This window comes from Nymphalis io, chromosome 27 (genome assembly GCF_905147045.1).
Source record: "Nymphalis io chromosome 27, ilAglIoxx1.1, whole genome shotgun sequence".
Classification (NCBI taxonomy): Eukaryota; Metazoa; Arthropoda; class Insecta; order Lepidoptera; family Nymphalidae; genus Nymphalis; species Nymphalis io.
Window position 1 is genome coordinate 5,487,988 of NC_065914.1, and position 26,627 is coordinate 5,514,614.

The 26,627-nt window shown below is 34.4% G+C and overlaps 1 protein-coding gene across 1 annotated transcript in view; it reads right to left on the bottom strand.

The window, feature by feature from the left end:
- The window catches only part of LOC126778828 (scavenger receptor class B member 1), a 117,120-nt gene that overhangs the window by 56,753 nt on the left and 33,740 nt on the right, over positions 1–26,627 (bottom strand). Inside the window, exon 2 of the mRNA XM_050502530.1 lies at positions 8,324–8,470. Coding sequence (XP_050358487.1) covers positions 8,324–8,444 — 121 coding nt within the window. The 5' untranslated portion in view covers positions 8,445–8,470. The remainder of the gene's footprint in view (positions 1–8,323; positions 8,471–26,627) is intronic.

Consider the following 26,627-nt stretch of genomic DNA (forward strand, 5'->3'; position numbering starts at 1 on the left):
AATTCCAAATTTAAAAAACTAACTGTCAAAAGCCTCTTCGTTCGGTTAAGGAGTATATTCGAGTCAAAACGGATTCAAAAATAGAACAGTGCTGTCCAGAAATGTTTCACACTATTGTATTTAATTTATATTCATTTATTAATACAAAATTCGAAATTTAAAAAACTGTAACTGTCAAAAGACTCCTCGTTCTGTTAAGGAGAACATTCGAGACAAAACGGATTCGAAAATAGAACAGTGCTGTTCAGAAATGTTTCACATTATTGTATTTAATTATCAATGTAGCTTAATTGTCAAAAAAGAATAACTACTGATTTTCATATTTATTCTCGGTAGAATCTACATATCGGTGATAGCTAAATTTAATTTAATCTTGACAATTCAAAAGTGCTCATTAGAGTCTCCTTGTATATATATTATAGTAGTATATTATGATAAATAGTTTTTTTATATTTTTAATTAAAAAAAGGGTATAATAATAAAGAAAACGCACACACAATTATAATATAAAAACTAGGTACATGACATGTGGTAGGCTAATTATAGTTGATACTCAAAAATAACTTTATTGACTTCCAAACTAGGCGACAACCTGCATCTTAGAATTTCCACTTCATTTGATCACCTAGCCAGTGTGCAGGACTATCTTAGTGTAGTTATTAATGTGTACGTTTGTGTGTGTGTGTGTGCATGAGTGAAGGAATAGAGGTTGCACCTGTGTTTGCACTCAAATATTTCCTAGATCTTGTATGATATTTTCTGCATAAATGCATATTGTATTTCCGACTGATATTTGTGATGATATTACTAAATATTGTTTATAAATATAAATTTGTATGAATCAAAACAGATTGTTATTTTTAAAATATACATATGTAATGATAATATTAATGAATACGAATTGTTTTATTTAAAACGAGTAGGTCTTTAAAACTGATCAGAATCTAGGTTACACGACACGGCCCTGACTCGCTCAGAGATGAAATTATTGTGCATTTAGGTCAGGCTAGTAATGAATAACTTTAAAAGGGTTATTATAATTACATACCGAGTACTTTTGGCAATGTCAGCGATGACAGTAATTTCAAGATGGCACTAGGTATGCGATCATATCGATATCCAGTTTACATTACGACGATTTATCAGTAATTTTTTGCTCATATGTTAATCTGTTCCCCTTCGGGAGTTATAACTTTTCTGGTCACCACCGCTTATAGATATTGGCGAATTAAGAAATATTAACCGCATTTTACATCACCAATGCACCATCAACCTTGAACGAACATATTATGTCCCTTGTGCCTGTGGACACTGGATCACACCCTTCAAACCGAAACGCATCAGTACTAAGTCTTGCGTTTGGCGGTAGAATATCTGATGAGTGATAAGTGCTAACTTTTTACGTAATAAAGTAATTTGTTTATATATTTCTTGTTCGTCGATTAAAACAATCGTGAGAAAATCTGCGTTTGTTGATAGAAATAAAAAAAAAAAGAAAACGAGTCGTTAATAGTGACGTTACACATTGCCCTTAGTAGTGTTTTTAGATATTTCTAAGTTTTCCAAAAGTTTTCACACGACCTCTCGTACAGTACAGTAACAGCCTGTGAATGTCCCACTGCTGGGCTAAGGCCTCCTCTCCCTTTTTGAGGAGAAGGTTATTAAAAAGGAAAGAAAAAGGAAGCTTATTCCACCACGCTGCTCCAATGCGGGTCGGTGGAATACATATGTGGCAGAATTTCAGTGAAATTAGATACATGCAGGTTTCCTCACGATGTCATCCTTCACCGTCAAGCACGAGATGAATTATTATTACAAATTAAGCACGTGAAAATACAGTGGTGCTTGCCCGGGTTTGAACCCACGATCATCGGTTAAGATTCAGGCGTTATTACCACTGGACCATCTCTCGTACTTTACTTTAATTTATACTTTACCTCGTACTACCTACTTTATATTCGTATCTCTTTGATTAAATCTCATCTCGGTAATATAAACGTGATTTATCTGGAACGGATATTTTATTCTAAACGCTTTACTTTTCCGACTTTGCAAAGTCAGTAAATCTTTCTTGAGACACGTTGTTCGATTCTATAATAATGACAAACGTATTTTTTAATTTTGCGTCTTAATAAATTAAATTATCATGACGATAAAAATTTTGATAAATAACACATATTACTCAACACAAGATTATATTTAAATTATAAAAAAGTTATTTGTTGATTTCTAAGCAGGATATGCAAAAAATTGTATTTGATTAACTCTGTAATTAAAAGGTTGAAAAAGAGTTGATTGTCGGTTCTTTTTGGTAGAATCTACCCTCCGAACCGGTAAAAAGTAGAAAAGTGAAAAGTTTTCAAAAGTACCCTTATTATACCCTTGAGCCTATTAGAATAAAGGTTTATTTGGATATTTTTTGTGTATAAAACAGAAATGTATACAATATTTTATCAAACTAATGTACTTTTTAATTATTTAAGCATATATTTGTAAAAACGATGAACTTATATAAGAATCTATATATCGATTAACTTACAACACTAGTCAACTCATCTTAAGAATGTGGTAAGACCACTTTCAAGTAGCCAGGGGCATTCCAGGGTCTTCCGTGCACTTGACACAGATACAACCGGAAGTCGCTTGTTTCGAAATGCCAACTTAATCATATAAAAAAATAATATCGTATATTACATCAGTTAATTACTCTGATATATATGTACATGCAATTTGCATTTTTATATATAAGTAAGTGACAATCTCAATGCTGCGCTTAGTCCTCCTCTCCTATTGAAAATATTTTTGTAGCTATTCCACCTGGTCCAATAATAATAATAATGTCCTCTAGACCGATTTCGGCCACGGCGGCCAATCTCAAGAGAGATTAGCCAACTGCGCAGGAGATATTATAGCGCACAAGTGTGTGCGCAAACACAAGTGCATTCTCTATTCCCTAACTCTCATAATCCGATGGCAATCCGACACGACCGGAAAGAGTTCAGGCGCAGGACGAACGGCTTTACTTGCTTTCCATGGCACGGGAGCGTATACACTTCCAACTTCCAGACTCCAAGCTGCTACTGAGAATTTTTCTGTCAGAAAAATCCAATAACTTTTTATTGGCCTGACCTGGGAATTGAATCCAGGACCTCCGGGTCTGTGGCCTTACTTATTATGCCCCTAGACCAACGACGCAGTTCCAATTTATGGTGGTGGAACCACATGACAGATATTCATTCATGACAGATATTCATTTCAAAATGAGCAATTTATAATTCAGCGGTGTTTGCCTGCGTTTTAATACGCTATCATCATTTACTCGACGGCCAAGCAGAATTACATGGTATTGTTGTGTTTTGGTTTGAAGGATAAGTTAGCCAGTGAAACGTCAAGCACTAGCAACATAACATCTTAGTTCCTAAGGCTAGTGGCGTTGGTGATGTAAGGAATGGTTAATATTCACATCCTATTGCTTATTTATTAAAATATTTTTTAAGTTTACTCAACTTTAAGTCTTTGAAAAAAGTAAAAGTAACAGCCTGTGAATGTCCCACTGCTGGGCTAAGGCCTCCTCCCCTTTTGAGGAGAAGGTTTAGAGCTTATTCCACCGCGCTGCTCCAATGCGGGTTGGTGGAATACACATGTGGCAGAATTTCAGTGAAATTAGACACATGCAGGTTTCCTCACGATGTTTTACTTAACCGTCAAGCACGAGAGGAATTATAATCACTAATTAAGCATATGAAAATTCAGTGGTGCTTGCCCGCGTTCTTACCACTGGGCCATCTCGGCTTTTAACAACACGTAATTATAATCATGGTACTAGTTTTTTGACAAATAAAAATACATTTGTTGTGATATAATTTATCTTACATCCCGTTCGTCCAGTTTTTTAATCATAAATATCTGTATTTCATATAGATATATTTTGCATATAAATTGCTTTCAAGTTTTTGCCATAATTAAATATAATGTTCTAGCAAACGCGCTATGGATTTTTTTATACATTTTTAACTATTATAATCACCTGGACTTTATCTGGACTGCGATAAATAATGCAAATCAACATCTATGTCTTGACTATTTGGTCCTGAAACTTAGATTGTGATGCTGTTTTTTATCGTATTGGTAGACAGACGGGCAAATGGGCTACATGATATTAAGTGGTCACCTCATAGACATTTGTGATGTAAGAAATATTACTATTAAATATTACTTTATACTATTCCTTTATTCCGCCACCAACCTTAGTCACAAAGTTGTTTTCCTTGTGCCCGTAGTTACACTGCCTCACTCAGCCTTCAAACCGGAACGCAACGATACTATGTACTGCTGTTTAGCGGTAGAATATCTGATGAGTGGTACCTACCCAGGGGCTTGCACAAAGCCCTACTGTGTATAAACATGCAAGCAGATTAAAATAACATTAATAAAAATAAGCTAATCCACCAAAGGCACGGACAACACGTCTCGCGTTATATATATATATATATATATATATATATATATATATATATATATATATATATATTTAAATAAGTAAATTCTAGTGTATTAGTTTCCGATAGCGTGTCATTGGGAGGTTTGGTATTAGTCTATATTCATAATATTACTATAGAAGTATTGACAAGAACTTATGCTTATAAGCGATCACGTTCTTTTTGCTTTGTGGGATGAATATAAGTTAGAATTTCGAAATGCTTTGTATACTGTTTTTATACAATAATTCCTATATGTATAAGGATAAGGTTTTATTTCTTTTAATCTATTTATTTAACATCTCTAATACATACACGTGAATTTTAACCTGGGTTTAAACCTGGGCAAGCACCACTGAATTTTCATATGCTAATTGCATAGTGGTGGTAGAGCTTTGTGCAAGATCGTCTGATAGCACCCACTCATCAGATATTCTACCGCAAAACAGCAGTACTTGGTATTGTTTTGTTCCGGTTTGAAGGGTGAGTGAGCCAGTGTAATTACAGGCACAAGGGACAACGTCTTAGTTCCCAAGGTTGGTGGCGCATTGGCGATGTAAGCGATGGTTAATATTTCTTACAATGCCAATGTCTATGGGCGTTGGTGACCACTTACCATCAGGTCGCCCATATGCTCTTCCGCCTATCTATATTATAAAAAAATCTTATGTTTGTTGAATCTAGATATTTTAAGTTTCATATCATAGTAAACTATAATTTTTAACCAACACTTCAACGACGCGTCACGTTTAAGCATATTTCGGTACATGAAAGAGAAGAAAGATATAACGTAGATATAAATAGAGAGAGAGCTATAATATTTTTTAATTTGTATGACATTATACAATCAAGTGTACGATGCTACACGTACAGTTTTATTTTTATTATAATTTATATAGATAATAAAATATTTTCCTATGAATTAATCTTCCCAACAGAGATAATCTTATAGTTTTTTCCATAGACAATTAGATTATAATCGGTTAATTACGTGTCGTTAATAATGATTTATAACGTGATTATAATAATGTAAATATTTTTGCTTGATAACGTTCCTTATTTCACACTTTTTTAATGGTGTTATTATTTCAACTCTAAAAGCCGTGTCTGCTCCAAGACATGCTTGGGAACTGCCTTATTTGATGGTTATTTTCGTACTTGTAATTTTGGGAGACTATAGTTTATGAAAATTTATCACTTGTATTTAATTTGGCACTTTTTGGAGCGTGGTGGAATAAACTCCAAGCATTCCAATTTAGCCCAGCAGTAGGACATTTATATACTATATGAATATGAAATATAATAGATAAAACAGAATTTAATGTTAGAAATTTAGTCGCAAGGAATAATTAGTTTTAATTAATATTACGTACATTTATTTGTCATATAAGTGCTAAATAAACGTTTAAAAAAATTGTCGTCAATTTTACGAAATAAAAATTCAACAATTCGTAATACGACGCCACTGCAGACAGCACACTGCATATTTAAGAATCGCGTGTTTTATTTGTATGCGCCAATTCATAAGCGATAGCGGCGGCATATTAATTTTTATATAACATTTACTGGTGGTAGGGCTTTGTGCAAGCTCGTCTGGGTAGGTACCACCCACTCATCAGATATTCTACTGCAAATTGGCCAAGCGATCCCGTGGTGCTCCTCGTTAAGACGAAATGGGTACCGCTGGTGTTTTAGTGGGTATTCCGATGTTCGGGGTGCACTTGGCACCTCGAAAACCGGTGAGTTCCACATACCTCCCCACTGTTCCCGTGTGGGAAACGCGTAATGCGTTTTTCCAGCGAGAAAAAAGGTGGTGCATTGATTATGTAAGTAATGGTTAACATTTCCTACAATGTCAATGTCGTTGGTGACCACTTACCATATGGTATCCCATATACTCGTCCGCCTACCTGTTCAATAAAAAAAATATGTATATAAATCGGCGTTTCACTAGAGATATTAGTTAAATTACATCTTGTATTATAATTCAAACGTAATTAAAATTAACAGCGATCCATCAATGACTTTCCACGAGATGGCTGTCCGTTTGGCGTTCCGACATAGTGACATAAGAACAAAAAGTATATAATCACTCTCGTCGAAAATTTAATAGCCTTAAATCGATGACGGCGCCTCGTCTCGTCATATATATATTATATATTGCAAAAAAAAATACGATATACAGTTAATGTACATCATAAAAAGTTTATTTTTATTTTTATCGACTTATAAATTGAAATCATATTAAAAAAACTAACAAATAAGGATAGTTTTACACTGTACAAGTATATATCTTTACTAACACTATAAAGAGGTATAGAATATCGTTTAGTAAATAACTCATTTAGTGGTGGGACTTCGTGCAAGCCCGTCTGTGCAAGTACCCCAAATCACATATTCTACCGCCAAACAGCAATATTTAGTATTGTTGTGTTAAGATTTGAAAGACGAGTGAACTTGTAGTTCACACTATAGGCACAAGGGGCGTAATATTTTACCAAGGTTGATTTCGCGTTGACGTTAGATGCTTAATTTTACTGGTGGTAGGGCTTTGTGCTCGTCTGGGTAGGTTATCCCACTCATCAGATATTCTACCGCAACAGCAGTACTTTGTATTGTTGTGTTCCGGTTGAAGGGTGAGTGAGCCAGTGTGACAGGCATAAGGGACATAACATCTTAGTTCCCAAGGTTGGTGGCACATTGGCTATGTAAACAATGGTTAATATTTCTTACAATGCCAATATCGATGGGCGTTGGTGACCACTTACCATCCTAAAAAAATACATATATTTCGCAATGACGACCATTTACCAACATATAATATCCAATCCGCTCACCTATTTTCTGCGGAAAAAAAATTAAAACTGACCTCTTATCACTTGGACCGCGTAATGATAAATTATAAAAACGCGTAATTATGAGGCAATGCATAAAAATTGCATGATCGGCTTCTAATATTTCATATGTAATGTTTGTGGGTCGAGTAAGCAATGCTTGATTATTTATTAAAACTGATTGTAAAGCGGATTTATATAGATTTATTTATATTTAAAGTTATGTATTTAATAATTAAAAAATGAGCTCGATGTAAAACGTTTTACACTTCAGACACGAACGAATGTCTAAAAAAAATTAAAATAAACAAAATCACAATTTCAAATAATTCTTTCTAAAATCAAAATATACTTTTTTTATAATGACCCCGTTACAAATACCATAAATATATAAGCTATAATTTTTATTAGGATTCTAGTGATAGAAAAGATAAAAAAATTTCAAAGCTTATTGATATGAATTATACTGACTTTATAATCAAATTTTTAAATTTGATTAGACGTTTAAAAATATATGTTATCAACTAAAGCAAGGTAAGACGAATCTATTACGGGATAATCGCACATCGTTTTCATAATAATCATATTAACGGGCATTATATTAATAAACAGAGAAAAAAAAGGGTTTTTTTGGGGCGGAGCGTTCGATTCTGTCCGCGGTTTCATCACAATATGAATAGTTTATAAATACGTATATGACATATACACATAAATTACAAACATTGTTTATTATTTAAAAATAGAAAAAGTAAAATAATTATATCAAAATTTGCTCAAAATCGAATTATTTCATTTAATATGAGTTTCCGCCCACTTGTGGTTGGGAAGGTGGGGGGGCAGTGTCCCGCATCCTATGTCCTTATCTGTACCTCAGAGCGTGCAGGCAAAATTTCACGGTCGGTTGTCAAGATTTCACTCGTGAGTAATGAAGTGAGTGTCGATTTTTTTTTATATAATACTTATTTTTAAAGTTTAGTATTACATATATTTATAATGTCTTTATTTACTTACCATGATTTAACTTCCCCTGTTGCGATATCAACATGTTCAGCGGCACTGGTTTCTTGTTAGGTATCCCGAAGAGCCGGTTCCGGGCCGACTGGCCCACGGCCAAGTATTGCTTATGGCCCATTATGTAATGTTACACATTCGACGCCCCTGTTGACAAAATGTTTTATTATATTAATAGTATCGGTAATGACAAGTTAAAGAGCGGATAGCTCAGTGGATAAAACATGCGGATATTAACTGAACATTGCCGGTTCAAATTCGATCTAGTTGAATTTTCGAGTTTTTACTAATTGAGTTATTAGTCACAAACGGAATCATCGTGAGGCAATTTGGATTTTATCATCCAACGGTCACTGGAGAAGCATTTTTTATGTTATAGATGGACGGGCAAATGGGCCACCTAGTGGTAAGTTGTCACTACCACCCATAGACATTGGCGATGTACAAAAATTAAATCGCCAAAACGCCACCAACCTTAGAAACTAAGATGACTTGTGCCTGGTACACTGGCTCACTCACGCTTCAAGCCGAAACAACAATACCAAGTATTGCTATTAAGCGTTAAAATAACTGAAGTGGGCGGTACACAATAGTACCACCTGGTAAATAGTGAATTTATTTGGTAATCTAATAAGTTACACACAAAACATATTTCAATATGTGTTTTTAATCAAAAATAACGTTAATTTGAATGAACTCTAACTTTCCTTAAGAGAAGGGTGCTTTTGCCAGATAGCAGCCGAAGGGCTGAAGTATCTTAGTGTGTGACAGTATTACTAACCTATACAAATACATTATTTTGTGTCCGTTACCATGACAACTTGTATATTAATACCAATACAAGTAGAGAGCATATGAAAGCACTATGACGGCATTATACAATTATAACTTTTTTACTTGACGGGCCGGTTGGCGTGGTAGATACTTTGTTGTGGGTTCGAGTCCCAGGACAGACATTTGTGTGGATGAACATGTCTGTTTATCCTGAGTCTGGGTGTAAATATCTATATAAGTATGTATTTACAAAAGAGAAGTAGTATATGTAGTATGAGTTGCCTGATTTCCATAGTACAAGCTCTGCTTAGTTTGGGATCAGATGGCCGTTTGTGAATAATGTCCCAGGATATTATTATTATTACTATTAACAGCAATTAATATTTGTCACTATTAAGCAATTAGGGCAGTTTTTTGATTCTACTGTTAATAATATGGTTAGCTAGAAACCTAACAACACATTTTACTAAATTCTTCCATTAAAGGACGTCATTAGTTAAACAATGTTTTCTTCTTTCGAATGACGAATCAATGATGATAGAAAGAGATAAATATGTGTTATAAGTAAGGCTGTATAGCTTTTAATCGCAGGGCCATTGTAGTTATTGTTATTTCCTTTCTTTTGTTAAAATTGTTTAGTCAAAAATAGACTTAATAAAAAAATCAAGTTAATTTTTAATAGCCAAACCCAGGACCTCGTGAACTGCTGCCATTTAAACCAGCCTCTAGACCAATATACCAGCATTATCAATCGAGATGGCTCAGTGGTTAGTACACCGAAGACAATCTTCGGTGTATTAACCACTGATCTAATCTGAATCACTTAATTTGTGTTTATAATTCATATTGTGTTCGTGATAGAAAACATCATGAGGTTAGCATGTGTCCAATCCCAGCAGTGGGGCATTTACTTCATATGAATAAGATTAAGGTCATTAGTTAAAAGTAAAATTGTTATTTAAAAACACTTCCAGTTTAGAAAGAAGCCAATTAATTAATTCAAATATTATTTCTTTTTAACTAGAGCGTGACTTCGGGCGTAGCATTAACTACAGTTGTAATGGCAGTTAGTATTGCTTACGTTTTTGGGTTCCCTAAAATAATGAGAAAGCCATCATATAAAACCGAGATGGCCGAGTGGTAAGAACGCGTGAATTTTAACCGATGATCGTGGTTTCAAGCCCGGGCAAGCACCACTGAAATTTATATTATTAACAGTGTAGGAAAAACATCGTGAGGAAACCTGCATGTGTCTAATTTTTACTAAAATTCCGCCACATATGTATTTTACCAACCCGCATTGGAGAAGCGTGGTGGAATAAGCTCTAAGCCTTTTCCTCGAAAAGGGGGAGGAGGACTTAGTCCAGCAGTGTTACTGTACTCTATATATTAAATTTATTTATTAAACATCGGATTATACCATAAATAAAGAGATTAATACAAAAAAAATATGCAGGCTTATAAAAACGTTGAGATGGTCTTTATATATAACCAATGTATATTATTTATTGTAAATAGTATTTGTCTGGAATTTCGGTCAAGGGCTAACCTAACCTTGCCTTAAAGATTTCTAGATATCTAGACATTACGCATTAATGAGGTGTAAATTGATATTTACACATGTTTGTTTCGAGCTATGTGTCTTTATGATGTGTCTAACACAGAAGCATTACGCTACCACTTATTGATAGTCAAATTAGAAACTACAACCGGTTCGGAAATGACACACCGAAAAAACTAAAAAGGATTGTTGTAACTAGTCGCTAGGTGGCGCTGTAGAAGATTTGTATACTGTGAAAGCGATCGCTATGACAAGTGTCATTCAAGTATGACAAATATTAAAGCACAAGTAGTATCGTATTGTTATTATTATGACGAGCCAGTTGGCGTGGTTGGTGGATGCTTGACTTTCACAGTCAGTTAATCACAGTAAAGATCAATAAAACTTGCCGAAAATAAGAAATTATACGACTTATTCGAATTTCTATCATAGAATAGAGGAAACACGAATTGTGTATCACATTCCTGTCAACTGCATGTATATAAAGATTCTATGGTTAAAATGTCATTGGCAAATGGCTAGTATTACATAAGTCTAGGTGGTAGGGCTTTGTGCATGTTGGGTAAGTACCACCCACTCATCAGATATTCTACCGCTAAACATTACTGAGTATTATTGCGTTCCGGTTTGAAATATGAGTGAGACAGTGTAACTACATGCACAAGGGACATAACATCTTAGTTACCAAGGTTGGTGGCACATTGGCGAGATTAGAAACAGTTTATATCCTGGGACATTATTCACACACGGCCATCTGATTTCAAATTAAGCAGAGCTTGTACTATGGAAACCAGGCAACTAATATACTACATATAGTGCTTTTCTTTTGTAAATACTTACATAGATAATTACAACCAGACTCAGGACAAACAGACATGTTCATGCACACAAATGTCTGTCCTATCGTCAGGACGGTTCATATTTCTTACATCACCAATATCTATGGGCAGCGGCGACCATTTAACATAGAAAAAGCCAAACCTGTCTATGACAGTGCATAGCTTTAACTATAATATATAGTGATTTGTAAGGACACTTCTTTATTGTATTTTGTTATGTATTCAATCAATCTTCATTCATCCGATCGTTAAAAAATAAGTTTAGCTACCTACACCTGTTGAAAACACAGTATTTGTCAATCGTCTTCTCAAGTAGACGCTTTATCTTCTAAAAATTCTTAACGCAGAATATAAAATTAAAAATTATTACTTAACTAATAAAGAAGAGGGAATTTCGAAAAAATATATATATAATTAGAAAGTTGCCGGCGTTTATTGCTATCGTATTAAAGGTTAGAGTCGTTTGAATTTTAATTTTTTTTTTACCAACATTTCCATGTAATATTTGCGGACCATCGCGGTCAAGGCTGACGTCGAACGATCACACATGACTTTTGCCTTTCGTGAAATGACATTTAGAACAAACTAAGAATTATATTATATGTTGACAAATGTAAATATATTGGACAAATTATCTAAATGATTGATATTATGTCATCTTTATTGATTATATACAAAAAAGTATTAATATATAAGGCATATTATTATGCTGTACGAGATTATGTAGCTTTATACATATACTAATAAAAAAGGTTATTTCTGTAATTATTAACTAGAAAATTAATAAATTAAATGCGTTTCGGAGAATGGTTTGGTATAGTAGTATTAGTAACAGCCTGTTAATCTCCTCCTTCCTCCTAATGGGCTTAGGCCTCCTCTTCCTTTTGAGGATAAGGTTTGGAGCTTATTCCACCACGCTGCTCAAATGCGGGTTGGTAGAATACACATATGGCAGAATTTCAATGATATCAGACACATGCAGGTTTCCTCAAGATGTTTTCCTTCACCATCAAGCACGAGGTGAATTATAAATACAAATTAAGCACATGAAAATTCAGTGGTGCTTGCCCGGGTTTGAACCCACGAACATCGGTTAAGATTCACGCGTTATAACCACTAGGCCATCTCGGCTTCAGTATATAATATTGTTATATAATGAGATGCGTTTCGCAATTTCATCCGCTTTCAATATATACATGTATTGACAAGTGATTTATTGAGTGTTAAACGTGATTTTCATGTTCTTATAAATGAGCTTGGAGTTAGTATTCGATTTGTATAGAGAATACATAATACTTGTATACGTTATAACATGTATATATATATATATATATTTTTTATAGAATAGGAAGGCGGACGAGCATATGGGCCACCTGATGGTAAGTGGTCACCAAACGCCCTTAGACATTAGCATTGTAAGAAATGTTAACCATTGCTTACATCACCAATGCGCCACCAACCTTGGGAACTAAGATTTTATGTCCCTTGTGCCTGTAATTACACTGGCTCACTCACCCTTCAAACCGGAACACAACAATATTAAGTATTGCTGTTTTGCGGTAGAATATCTGATGAGTGGGTGGTACCTACCCAGACGAGCTTGCACAAAGCCCTACCACCCTATTTTTTGATTGAGTAAATATGGAGTTTCTTGCTGGTTATTTCTAGTAGCTTTACATTATATACTTTAAAATGACGGCCGTGTAAAAGTGCTTTAAGAAAGTTTATTTTGATTTTATAATTTACATTATATACAATTCGTTTTTTTTTTTATAGAATAGGAAGGCGGACGAGCATATGGGCCACCTGATGGTAAGTGGTCACCAACGCTCTTAGACATTGGCATTGTAAGAAATGTCAACCATCGCTTACATATCCAATGCGCCACCAACCTTGGGAACTAAGATTTTATGTCCCTTGTGCCTGTAATTACACTGGCTCACTCACCCTTCAAACCGGAACACAACAATATCAAGTATTGCTGTTTCGCGGTAGAATATCTGATGAGTGGGTGGTACCTACCCAGACGAGCTTGCACAAAGCCCTACCACCAGTACTTTATTAGTCGTGACCTAGATTATGTCATATATTTAGACTAGACATATATTTTTATTCTAATAGAAAATATTAAGGAAACGTCTAACAAAAATAACTTCTGTTCAAAATATATAAACATTCTGAGTAATAAAAACACATCCTCCTGTATTATTGCACCAACGTTGGTATAGTTGCACCAACGATCGTGTTATTTCACCATCATTGGTGTCCTTAATCGAGTTCTAGCTAGTAATGAAAAAAAATTAATTAAATTTATTTTTAGAGGGCAAATATGGCGTATATTTGTAATACATAATCGGCCTGTAATTAAAGCTTCTTGTTTGTGTTAAATAATTACTCATTATGTATTTTTTCATGTAGGATTTTACTTTATATTGTAAATATGTTTATAGTAATTAAGATATCCATGACTCCAACTATTCCACCCTTTGCAAGGATAGAATAAGGGTTTTCATAGAAAACGTTTATATTAAAAGACAAACATAATGATAAAAATCTTGTTTTTGTGGTCAGGACCTTCGAAGACGTACGCAAAACACTTCACCAAAGTTTCATTACAATCAGATTAATATTTTACGAATGCATAAAGGATGAACATACAAACATATCGATTTATTAGAAAAAAGGAAGTGAAATGTACAAAATGTGAATCAATACAGGCACAAATAGCATAGACGTATGTATAACTTTGATAAAGAACCTGGAAAATTAAGGTGACCCGGGGGAAAATGTAATGTGTTGTAACTTCCTTAGGGAAACCTTAGCGGCCTTATCCGATTTTGATAAAAATTTAGTGAATGCGATTAATCTTGACAGTAATCTACCGCCGTCGTTAATCAGAACTCTGATTATATATTTTAATTTACCTTTACTTTATTTTATTTTTTTTTATATGCGCCGGGATGGCAAATGACTCTACTCCACCTGATGGTAAGTGGTAGTAGAGTCCAAACGCGACGACGGCCAGTACAGTCGGGAAGAATGTTCTGTACTAGCCGTCCCCGCCTTGCCGGCCCGCAAGATGCCTCTTCACGCCTCGTTTGAAGGAACCCGGGTTGTAAGAGGAGGGGAACACGTGAGCTGGTAAGGAATTCCATTTTTTGGAAGTGCGACAAAGAAATGAGAGCTAAATTTCTTTGTGCGCGATGGAATTGATGTCACAGTTAGGCGCTGACATCGAGAGCCAGCACGTGTGGACTTATGAAGGAAGCGGAAAGCAGGAATTAGAGAGAATTAATTTTTATTAATTATAATTTTTATTAATTATAATTTTTATTAATTCACTGGTGGTAGGGCTTTGTGCAAGCTCGTCTGGGTAGGTACCACCCACTCATCAGATATTCTACCGCAAAACAGCAATACTTGGTATTGTTGTGTTCCGGTTTGAAGGGTGAGTGAGCCAGTGTAATTACAGGCACAAGGGACATAAAATCTTAGTTCCCAAGGTTGGTGGCGCATTGGATATGTAAGCGATGGTTGACATTTCTTACAATGCTAATGTCTAAGAGCGTTGGTGACCACTTACCATCAGGTGGCCCATATGCTCGTCCGCCTTCCTATACTATAAAAAAAAATGATATATATACGTAATTTCGGTTATTTTTTTAAATTTATTTCGCTGGACCGTATGATGTTAAGTGGTCACCACCGCCCATATCCCTTGGCATTGTGAGAAATATAAGCCTTCGCTTCTATCGCCGTCAATCATCTTCAACAGAAAACCATGAATTATAATTATACCTAAACCTTCTTCGGAGTCACTCCTTCCATTGATAAAAATCAGTTCGGTAGTATTTGAGTTATTATAAATATAATTTATTTTAGCACAAGCTTATAAAAAGTCAATTAGATGCAGGAAATTGATAAAATATATTGAAATATTCGAATTAAAATATATATATGTGAAATAAATATTTATTATAAAATATATTGATCGACAATTTTTAAACATATTTTAAAAAATACATTTCCTTTGCTTTTTTTTGGTAATTCAACAAATCTTAATTTATGCATTTGAATTATTATAAGCAATTAACGAACTAACTTCCCGACTAACTGTGTTTTGCATCAAGTTCTAGTTGCTGATATAAAATAAGTGGAAAAAATATCACTAAAAAGAGTCATGTCCTCCAGACCAATTTGAGCCACGGCGGCCAATCTCAAGAGAGATTAGCCAATCCGACACGATCAGAAAGAGTTCGGGCGCAGGACCAACGGCATTACGTGCTTTCCGAGGCACGGGAGTGTATACTACCAACTGCCAGACTCCGAGCAGTTACTGAGAATTTTCTGACAGAAAAACCTAATAACTTTTTACTGGCTGACCTGGGAATTGAACTCAGGACCTCCGGATCTGTGGCCTTACATCAAGCTACTAGACCAACGAGGCAGGCAAAAACAGTATATACCATAAAAGCTATATCATTGTGCCGATATCTTAAGGTGGTGTTGGTTTACTATCAGATGCATGAGTCTGCTTGCCTATTTTTAAATACTAAAATATTTATCTTCATGCCCACACACAGTTTAAAAAATAGGTTTCTGTTACATTTTTAAGGCTGACTATGCAACTGGTTTTAATTAATAAGGCACAAAGAATACTTGTAGCCTACATAAATTCCTAGCTTAAAATAATTCGCAATGAGTAATTTATACTGGGTCACCTCTAATTTATTTATAAGAAATATTAATACAAATTAAACAACTAAGTTCCGGGATGATAAGTTTTCCAGTGGAAAGTAACAATCCGTAATAAAATACATGAATGAAGTTGTAAAGGTAAAAGGTAGATAAATTAAACATACTCAAATAAATGGAGGCCACGATTACCGCGAAACCGTATGAATGTAGACATACATTACACAACAGCGTTTTTTCTATTAACTTTACCGACTGCACAGACGGAGGTTCGACCTTTCGTAATCAATACTTTTCGACTTTTAACGGAACAAAGTTTAATTATGTGTGTTTATTTTAATACTGCGCCCGCCGTTTTATCTTTGTTTAATCTGTATTGTAATATAAGAATATAATTAAACCAACTGATCAATTTTAGCCAGGAGAGTTATCAAGTGATAAAAAACTAACAACTTTTTTATTATTATTTTTTAATCTATTGCATACGGCATATCTTTATATTTATCTTATTTACTTTGATTGCCTCGCTGGTCTGGTAGATATAAGGCCGCAGAACCAGAGAATCCTTAATTTAAGAAGTATACTCTTAAAATTATGAAAAAAAATTAAGCACTTCATGTTCCTCGATATTTTATATTTATGATTATATATATATCATATATATATATATATATAGGAGGCCTTAGCCCAGCAGTGGGACATTAACAGGCTGTTACTGTTACTGTACTGTACTGTATATATTTTTTATATCCTATTGTAACTTGTCATTGCCATAAAAATAACAAGTCAAATCATTCAAGATCTGTAATTAGCATCCATCTTCCATCTCTAACAAATAAGTCAATCTTATTTAAAATAATATTAATGTATTTTATTATTAATTACCGCAATATATAGTTGGAACAAGAGGCGTACTTGATGCCTGAACGCATTTTCTTCCAGTCAATTTTTTAGGTAAACAGAAATCCGTGAAGGCGGTTATCAGTAAATTTTATCAACTTAGCGGCATTACATCTAGCCACTAGACCAATGAGGCAGTAAAATAAAACAAATGTATGTATGCTAAGTAATATATAGAGAATTATATTATATAAAGTATAAAAATATAAATAATACGAAAGTACATCCTATAATATGTATAAATAAAAAAAACTACACGATTTTATCTTTTGTTTAAATTCGTATTTATTTTAATATATTTTGTTTAATTACTATTATCGTGATACGAATCTGATTCTGGCGTTCTAGGCGATGGTATTGCGATATAATTTATCTCTTTAAAAACTCTTCAATATCTTCATTCTCTGTCATGATCTGATGGGACATGTGCAAGCGCGTCTGGGTAGATACCACCCACTCATCAAAATCTACCGCAAAACAGCAATACTTAGTATTGTTGTGTTCCGGTTCGATGGCTGAGTAAGCCATAACGCCATATTCCCAAGCTGCACATTGGCGATGTAAGGAACGGAAAGGATAAAGAGTTCAGACGTACCAACGACTTACATGCTTTCCAAGGTAACGAGCTAACCGAGTTTCTATCCTCAAGGTTTGCGGGCTTATATGCTAACCGCTATATCAACGAGGCAGTTATACATATATAATTGATTAATCATGGTTAGACGTTAATAACATCAATAGATTGACACGTTGACAATTGTTACGGGCTTTTTACATGCACATGTAATTACCCGGAAAGACGCGAAGATATTAATTAATCTAAGCACGATTTTTTTTAATTATACTAGCATGACTGTTTCTATGTCATCAGTGTCGCTATTTTACCTCTTAAGCATTTTTTTATACAATTGAACGTAAGGTAACGTATTTATAGAAGTCGAGATGGCCCAATGGTAAGAACGCGTGAATCTTAACCGATGAACATGGGTTCAAACCCGGGTAAGCATCTCTCAATATTCATGTGCTTAATTTCTGCTTATAATTCATCTCGTGCTTTTCAGTGAAGGAAATCATCGTGAGGAAACCTGCATGTGTCTAAATTCATCGAAATTCTGCCACATGTGTATTTCACCAACCCGCATTGGAGCAACGTGTTGGAATAAGCTCCAAACCTTCTCCTCAAAAAGGAGAGGAGGCCTTAGCCCAGCAGTGGGACATTTACAGGCTGTTACTTACTTACTAACGTATTTATGAATATTTAGTGTTAGATAGAAAATCCTACTGCTGGACAACAGAGGGCGCGGAGCTCATTCCACTACTCTGCTCCAATGTGAGTTGATATAAATAATTACTAAACTTAGGTTTACTATACATGAAGCCGGAAACGTACCGATGCCACATTGAAAATATAACAGGCCTTATTCGATTCTTATTTGCTTACATTCAGCTCCGGATTTATGACTAGGCTGACATGGCACCGGGCTAGGGCCTGCTAGCTGCGAGGCCGTACCCCAAAAATAATTATACTATCAATGTGCCTAAAGGCCTTAACTCCTGTTTACACTACCTTGCAGTCAAGCGCTAGTGATGCTCGAGCTTGCAAAAGAAGCCTTAAAAGAAACACGCTTTAAATATAATCGATTCCATTACTTGGTTTTCAACACAAGTAAGATTCGAATTGAGTTTACAATATCACAGCTGTTATTTACAATGTGATATAAAATATAAATAAATAAATAAACACGATTGTAATGATTGAATTATATAATTCTATACCAGTGAACGATTGGCGTTCGACCGTAAAATCGTAAAATATTTTTCGCAATACAACGCAAGAGCATTGTGGTGTGGTGTCTACATACAAAACATATTGATTACTATTTTTAAACTTATTATATTTATAACCCTACACGTTCCAGCTTTACTCGTATCTTCATACACGTTTGTATTGTATTACGTTGGTATTGTAAAGCTCCCAGTCGGCACTCGGCATGATATTTTTCTGACATCTTCAACTATCAACGTCATATCAGCCAATGTACACAAAAATGTTGACATACATACGTGAAATAGAATATAGACTATTGTTTTCGCACTCGTAACACAACTCTTAATTAGGGGAAATATATATAATTATATTACAAAAATAATAAAACCAATGCTAACACTACGGAAATTAACTGTAAGGTGCATTTAAATATTAATTATAATATTAAAAATAAAAAAATAATAATGATTATAAATGCCAATAATGAGTAACTTCGAGTAATGCCATTTTTCCTTCTACAATAACTAATTATAGTGCTCAACATAATCCTTCAAATGATAGCAAATATATCACGTTATATTTAAATATAATCTATTTTAATATAAATGGGAAAGTAACTAAGTCTGTTACGCTTTCACGGCTAAATCTCTAAACTGATTTTGATGAAATTTGGTATGAAACAAGTTTGAACCTCAAGTAAGGAACGCGGCCGAAAACTAGGTCTGCGGCCTTCTATGCTAACCGAGGGCAATGAGGCTGTTATGCATACATATAAAAGAATGTCTGACTGACAGCTCAAACTACTGGGGCTAGCACCATGAGAGTTTGCATAGGAGTTTATATTACACAGTAGGTAAACTTTTAAAAAGTTTGTATGATATAATAAAGGTGATAAAATGTTTGTATGAAAATCGTTCATTTTTGAAGAAAAACCGGAAATGAGTATTTCATTAAGTAGTTCAGTAACAGCCTGTTAATGTCCCACTGCTGGGCTAAGGCCTCCTCTCCCTTTTTGACGAGAAGGTTTAGGGCTTATTCCATTTATATGCGTATTTAATAATTCTTAATTATGACGCCAGCGAAGTCGCGGGTAAAGCGCTATTACAGACATAATTGATTAATCATAGTTATTTATTAATATCAACGACAGATTAATATATACAATAGTTATGGAAGTATAAAAAAATAATAGAAACAAATGTGAAGTAGTTCTGTATTGCGTGATAAGTCATTTAATTTCTTTTTTTTTTTGTGAATGTTCGATTTGCGGTCAGAGCCACTTAAACGATCCACACTTTTACTGCTGTTATATTTTATCTGTGGGACTGTCACTTCGCTTGAGCCAATGGAATTGTGTCAAGCGAATTAATGACGTGTAAAGAAGCGAGACAACTATAGTATTGAATAGATTATTATTAAATATATAGTTTAATAAACTGTTTCATAGTTGCTTGTCGGTTGTTCACGGTAGAATCTATTTTGCAAACCGGTGCTATATAAAGCTATATTTAAAGTAATCCAACAATATGACGATATCATGAATTATATTTGAACAAATTAGTAAGCTTCAATAGTGCAATGGTTTACGGGTCGGTTAGCGATGTAAAATTCGCAGGTTCAATCCTGATCCCTTGGGCTATTGTTTACTCCTAACACAAGCTTTACGCTTAATATGAGGGGTAAATAGTAATATTAGCCTTGATAAGCTGACCAAATACCATTCAATCTAAATATCCGGAATTGCAATAAAATAAGAAAAAACTACTAGCTTTACCTTAAATTTTACTCTGTAATATAAGGATTTAAAAGTGTTATATACTTATAAGTCTACTTGAATAAATAATATTTTCTTTTTTTTTTTCTTTTAATTAGGCGTGTTTCAATTGTTTAATTTGTATTAAAAATTCACTAAATTATTTCAAATTTTCTGTTGTTGTTATATATATATATATATATATATATATAAAATAAAACATTTAAATATATATATATATATATATATATATATATATATATATTTAAATGTTTTATTTTCAAGTAACAGTGATTATCCCACTGCTGGACGAAAGCCAACTCCACTGTTAGGTTTTGCGTTTATTTTTAATGATCATGTACGAATTAATTCATATAATATCATTCGAAATATTAAGGTCACATAAACATTGGTGCTTTATGAAGTATTAACCGTTTCTTACATCGCCAATGCGCCACCTACTTTGGGAACTAAGATGTTATGTCCTGCAAGCAAATTATGCCCAGCAGTGGGCGATAAAGGGATGATGATGATGGTTAGATACATGCAGGTTTCCTCACAATGTTTTCCTTCACCGCCAAGTAAGAGATGAATTAAAAACATAAATTAAGCAAATGAACATTCAGTGGTGCGTGCCCGTGTTTGAATCCACGATCATCGGTTAAGATTCACGGGTTCTAGCCACTGAGCCATCTCGGCTTAAATCTTAAAAATCCTGTGAAGCTTACATTTTGAGTTTGAATCCCTCGATTACAATCCCCGTGTCTCCATCACTCCGCCATCTTTGAATGCCATAATAGTGGGCTATTATTACGAACGAACGATTGTACGATGTCTTTGACCGGAGTTATATTAGCACGTTATTTTAAGTTGGTTCAAAGATTTTTTTTCGTATAGCGGTAACGATTTAAACTGAACCGTTATGGTGACCTTGATTGACGATCACAAACGATTCACAACTCATGAATATGACTTGACGGTTTATTATGGTTTTTTCTTATCTTTTAAATATCTTATGTACCTTTTCTTATTAATTGTATTGCCTACAAACAATACATCATCGCTGAGGGTAAAGTTGTGTTCCAATTGGAAGGGTGAGTGAGTCAGTGTAAGTAACACATAGGACAAAGAAGTTTACAGTTGTATTGGCGCTATGGGGAATGGTTGATATTTCTTACAATGACAGTGTCTATGGATGTGGTCACCGCTTTTACCATCAGGTGATCCATGAAAAAAAGGTCCATGAGTTCGTTCTCGCCTGTACACAAAAACAAAAGAAAGACAAACAAATATATAATAAATATATATATATATATATATATATATATATATATATATATATATATAGGTATATATAGTTACAACGTGAAAAAGTCTATGTAGTGTGTAAAGACAGGAGGCACATTCTGTATCATAAAAACATGCTGATATTGATTAAAAATTTCCTGCGTTTTAATGATAAACAAAGTTCATAATAAAATTAAAATATGGATCTTCATAAAATGGTTACATATTTTGTAAATACGTTACAAAAAAATATAAGCACCTAAATTAAAATAGATTTTTTATTTAAATATTCTCGTAAAAAAAAGGCAGTGACGTCAAGTCTAGCCTAAATAAAATGAATAATTAATCTCGATAAAATGTTTAATTAACAGAAAATTCGGTAGAATATATAGAAGGTTCTAATCAAAGCATCACTTAATTATCATGATCTTAATTCGTGTTCATATATAGCATATAATATATATTTATATATATTGCTGGGTTTCCACTTGAATAGAGAGAGAGTAACTACCACAATGTGCCACTCCACATACATATCTCATTACCCGAAAATACCACTTAACTAGACGTTTGCCAGTCTGCCAACTTATTAGAAATTAAAAAAAAGTATAGCTAAAATATGAAACATTACTCCTACGTGTTTTCTGTGTCATACGTGATATTGAGAGAATATTTTGCATCTAACCGACGAGATAACGCCGTTGTCTGTGTGTCAACATATTTTAATCTCATTCGATATGTGATAAGATTATTAGTAAGCCAAAATGTTCAAGGGTGGAACTAGTGTAGCAAACCATCTTAACCAAATGATAACCTCCAGACTTTAATTTTTAATTTCAATAAGAGCAAAAGATAAGTTTGTAATAGCTTAAAAATGTTGGGACATTTTCAAGCTATTATATACAGCTAGGCTTAAGAATCATCTGCTTTTACGGATAAGTCTTGGAGCTTCGTCGTCTTTAAAGTTCAAGCTTTCTTTATACCAAAAATTATCAAAATCGGTTCAGTGGTTTAGCTTTAAATGTGTAACGGACAGGCAGAGTACGAATTCCAATCGAAGTAGCAATAAAGATAAACATATCGTATATTTACATATTCCATATTTGTTAAAAGCTCTGGTGTATTATACACTAGTAACAACCTGTGAATGTCTCACTGCTGGGCTAAGGTCTCCTTTCCTTTTTTAAGGAGAAGGTTTTAGAACTTATTCCACCACACTGCTCCAATGCGGCTTGGTGGAATACACATGTGGCAGAATTTCAGTGGTATTAGATACATGCAGGTTTCCTCACGATGTTTTCCTTCGCTGTTAAGCATGAGATGAATTATAATCACAAATTAAGCACATGAAAATTCAGTGGTGCTTGCCCGGGTTTGAACGCACGATCATCGGTTAAGATTCACGCGTTCTTACCACTAGGCCATCTCGGCTTATATTATACACTATAACATATTTTTATATTTATAATCAAGATCGCGAGTAATATCGCGTCAGTTCAATGTTAGTTGTTTATTTTTCTTTAAGTAAGTTTTAACCAATTATCAATAAATAGTGATGACTTACGGATCAGAGACGTGGTCGCTCACAATGGGCCTCATAAGAAGGCTCAAGGTCACTCAAAGGGCAATGGAGAGGGCAATGCTCGGAGTTTCTCTGCGAGATCGAATCAGGAATGATGAAATCAAAGTAACCGACATAGCCCGAAGAATTGCTAAATTGAAGTGGCAGTGGGCGGGACACATTGCTCGCAGAATCGACGGCCGCTGGGGCAGAAAGGTTCTCGAGTGGCGACCACGAACCGGAAGACACAGCGTGGGCAGGCCCCCTACAAGGTGGACCGACGACTTAGAACGAGTCGCGGGAAGCCGCTGGATGCGGGCAGCGCAAGACCGGCCAAAATGGAAATCCGTGGGGGAGGCCTTTGTCCAGCAGTGGACGTCTTTCGGCTGAGAGATGAGATGATATTTTTTTTATAAAGTTTATACCATGTTGTTAGTCATGTTTTGTAATGACAAGAAAATTTTAAATATATATTACATTATAATTATATATATCGTGTTTAAATACTTATAATGACTGACTGACTTCAATACCCCAAAAATACTGGGGACACATCGTTTTGATGAACTTTGCTTGCAAAAACTTGTGTATATTGAAATATAAATACTCGAGTCAATTTTAATTTTAATTACGTACAGATTTAAATATTAATTTGAAATGTTTGTGGTTGTAAGAAAAACAAAGAATTTCGGTAGAAAAACTCCGGTAATTTATGTTAAGCTATGAGAACATCAAAATAATATCATAAATATCATTTTATTAGAACGTAGGTTACGTTCACGTTACGACAAACATGTTAATTTTTTATTGACGTTACACGTTTCGGCACGTAACGAATTATGTCTCATGGAATCAGGTCAATGGACTACCTGATGGTAAGTGGTAACCAACCATTGAAACTAAGATGCTATGTCCCTTGTGCTAAACAGCAATAGTAAAGTGAGCCAGTGTATCTACAGGCTCAAGGATATATAACATCTTAGTTCTCAAGGTCTTACCATCCACTAATACACTTGTTTTAATTAATAACAATAATGTCACAAGTTACTGTTAAGAATTCCAATTCTATTTGTTACTAGGTTACATTATAAAGAGATGGAGGTCACTGCAGTAACTTGTTATGCGAATGCACTCAAATATGGGTTTTAGGACATAGCACAAGTCAAGCACAATGGTGGGGCTTATGTAAAGCCTTATAAGTTAGTAGATACTGATTAAATATGGAAAATATCTTGCTATTTAGTTATGTATATATAATTATAATGTCATAACAAATCATGTAATACAATTGTATATAATACTAGCTACCCGAGTCCGCTTTGTACGGGTAGACGAAAAAAAATTATTTTGGATAGAATTTGCGTTCTTAGTGAGCGTCTACATCATAAAAGGAGTAAGTATGCTAAATTTTGAAGTCAATCGAACACGATGAGACAGTCAGTGGTATCACCTATATAGCATATATATATATATATATATATACATATACTCTATATATGTATATCGATATATATTTTTAATGATTTTATTCATATCTCCACAGAATTTGTGACCCTGCCAATTAACGAGGGTTATATATATGTGTATATTTTATTTATAAAAAATAAGCAAATGGGCTACCTGAAGATATGTGGTCTCACCCTTCTATAGACATTTGCGTTTTATGAAATTTTAACCAACACCTTCATCGCAAATGCTCCACTAACCTTGGTAACCAAGATGTTATGTCTCTTGTGCCTGTAATTACACTGGTACGCCATGACACGGAAACTCCGATGCAACCGGAAGGGCATTGTGATATTAAATATATACGCGTCTATATATAAAAGTTATCAATATTTATTATTATTCATCGAGAATTTGGGCTTTGTGCAACTTGTGCAAGTCCGTCTGGGTAGGTTTTTTTATAGTATTGGTAGGTAGAAGAGCGTATGGGCCACCTGATGGTAAGTGGTCGCCAACCCCCATAGACATTGGCATTGTAAGAAATATTAACCATCGCATACATCGCCAATGCACCACCAACCTTAGGAACTAAGATGTTATATCCCTTGTGCCTGTAATTACACTGGTTCACTCACCCTTCAAACTGGAACACAACATTACCAAGTACTGATATTTTGCGGTAGAATATCTGATGAGTGGGTTGTACCTATCCAGACGAGCTTGCACAAAACCCTACCACCAGTGCCGTAGTTGAAAGAGAGACTACAGACACAAGGAACATAAAATCGACTGGGGTAAGGGATAGTTAATATTTTTAACAATCCAAATGTCTGTCCACAAGTCAGTATACCTAAACATATACTTATATCTCGATATCATTGTTTACAATGAAATTATATGCTATAAAAATATATTGTAAATAGAATGCAGAAATTCTTCAAATAAAGCGAGTGACCGAGAAACTATGAGAACGAACGTAATCGCGCGATGGACCGGTTCTTCGGCTTTCCCTTTCAGATATTTATATATAAAATGAATGAATGTCTCAATCATTTCATTCAATCATTCATCATCATGGTCAATCTATATTTGTAAGAAACTAGTTTAATTTAGAAGGAGTTACTGGCAAACAATTAAAGAGAAAAAGTATTTCTGTTTACAAACTTGGTGATATAAGGGACGGATATTTCTACAATGGCAATGTTTATGGATGGTGACCACTAACCATCAGGTGACCCAATTGTGAATAAAATTAATTTGTACCTACACAAAGTAATTGTAATTTATGCTTCTAATAGTATGAGTGTATGTTCGGATGTTTGTTACTCAATCACGCAAAAACGGTGTTTTGATAGAATGCATGGATGGAATCTTGAATAGAGACGGCTTATAACTTGAGCTAACACAAAGACCACGACCGAAGCCGCGGGCGGAAAGTTAGTGCAGATTTATATTTTAAATTGATTTATTTAGCGTCAGTGTCATTTGTATAATTTAACCTAAAAAATATTTATGCTAAGATACTTTACTTGTATAATAAAATATTACTCGCAATGTTTTTTTTATTAACTTTCTAAGACTTATAAGCCGAGATGGCTCAAGGGTAAGAACGCGCGAATCTTAAAGGATGATCGTGGGTTCAAACCCGGGCAAGCACCGCTGAATTTTCATGTGTTTAATTTGTGATTATAATTTATCTCGTGCTTTTACGGTGAAGGAA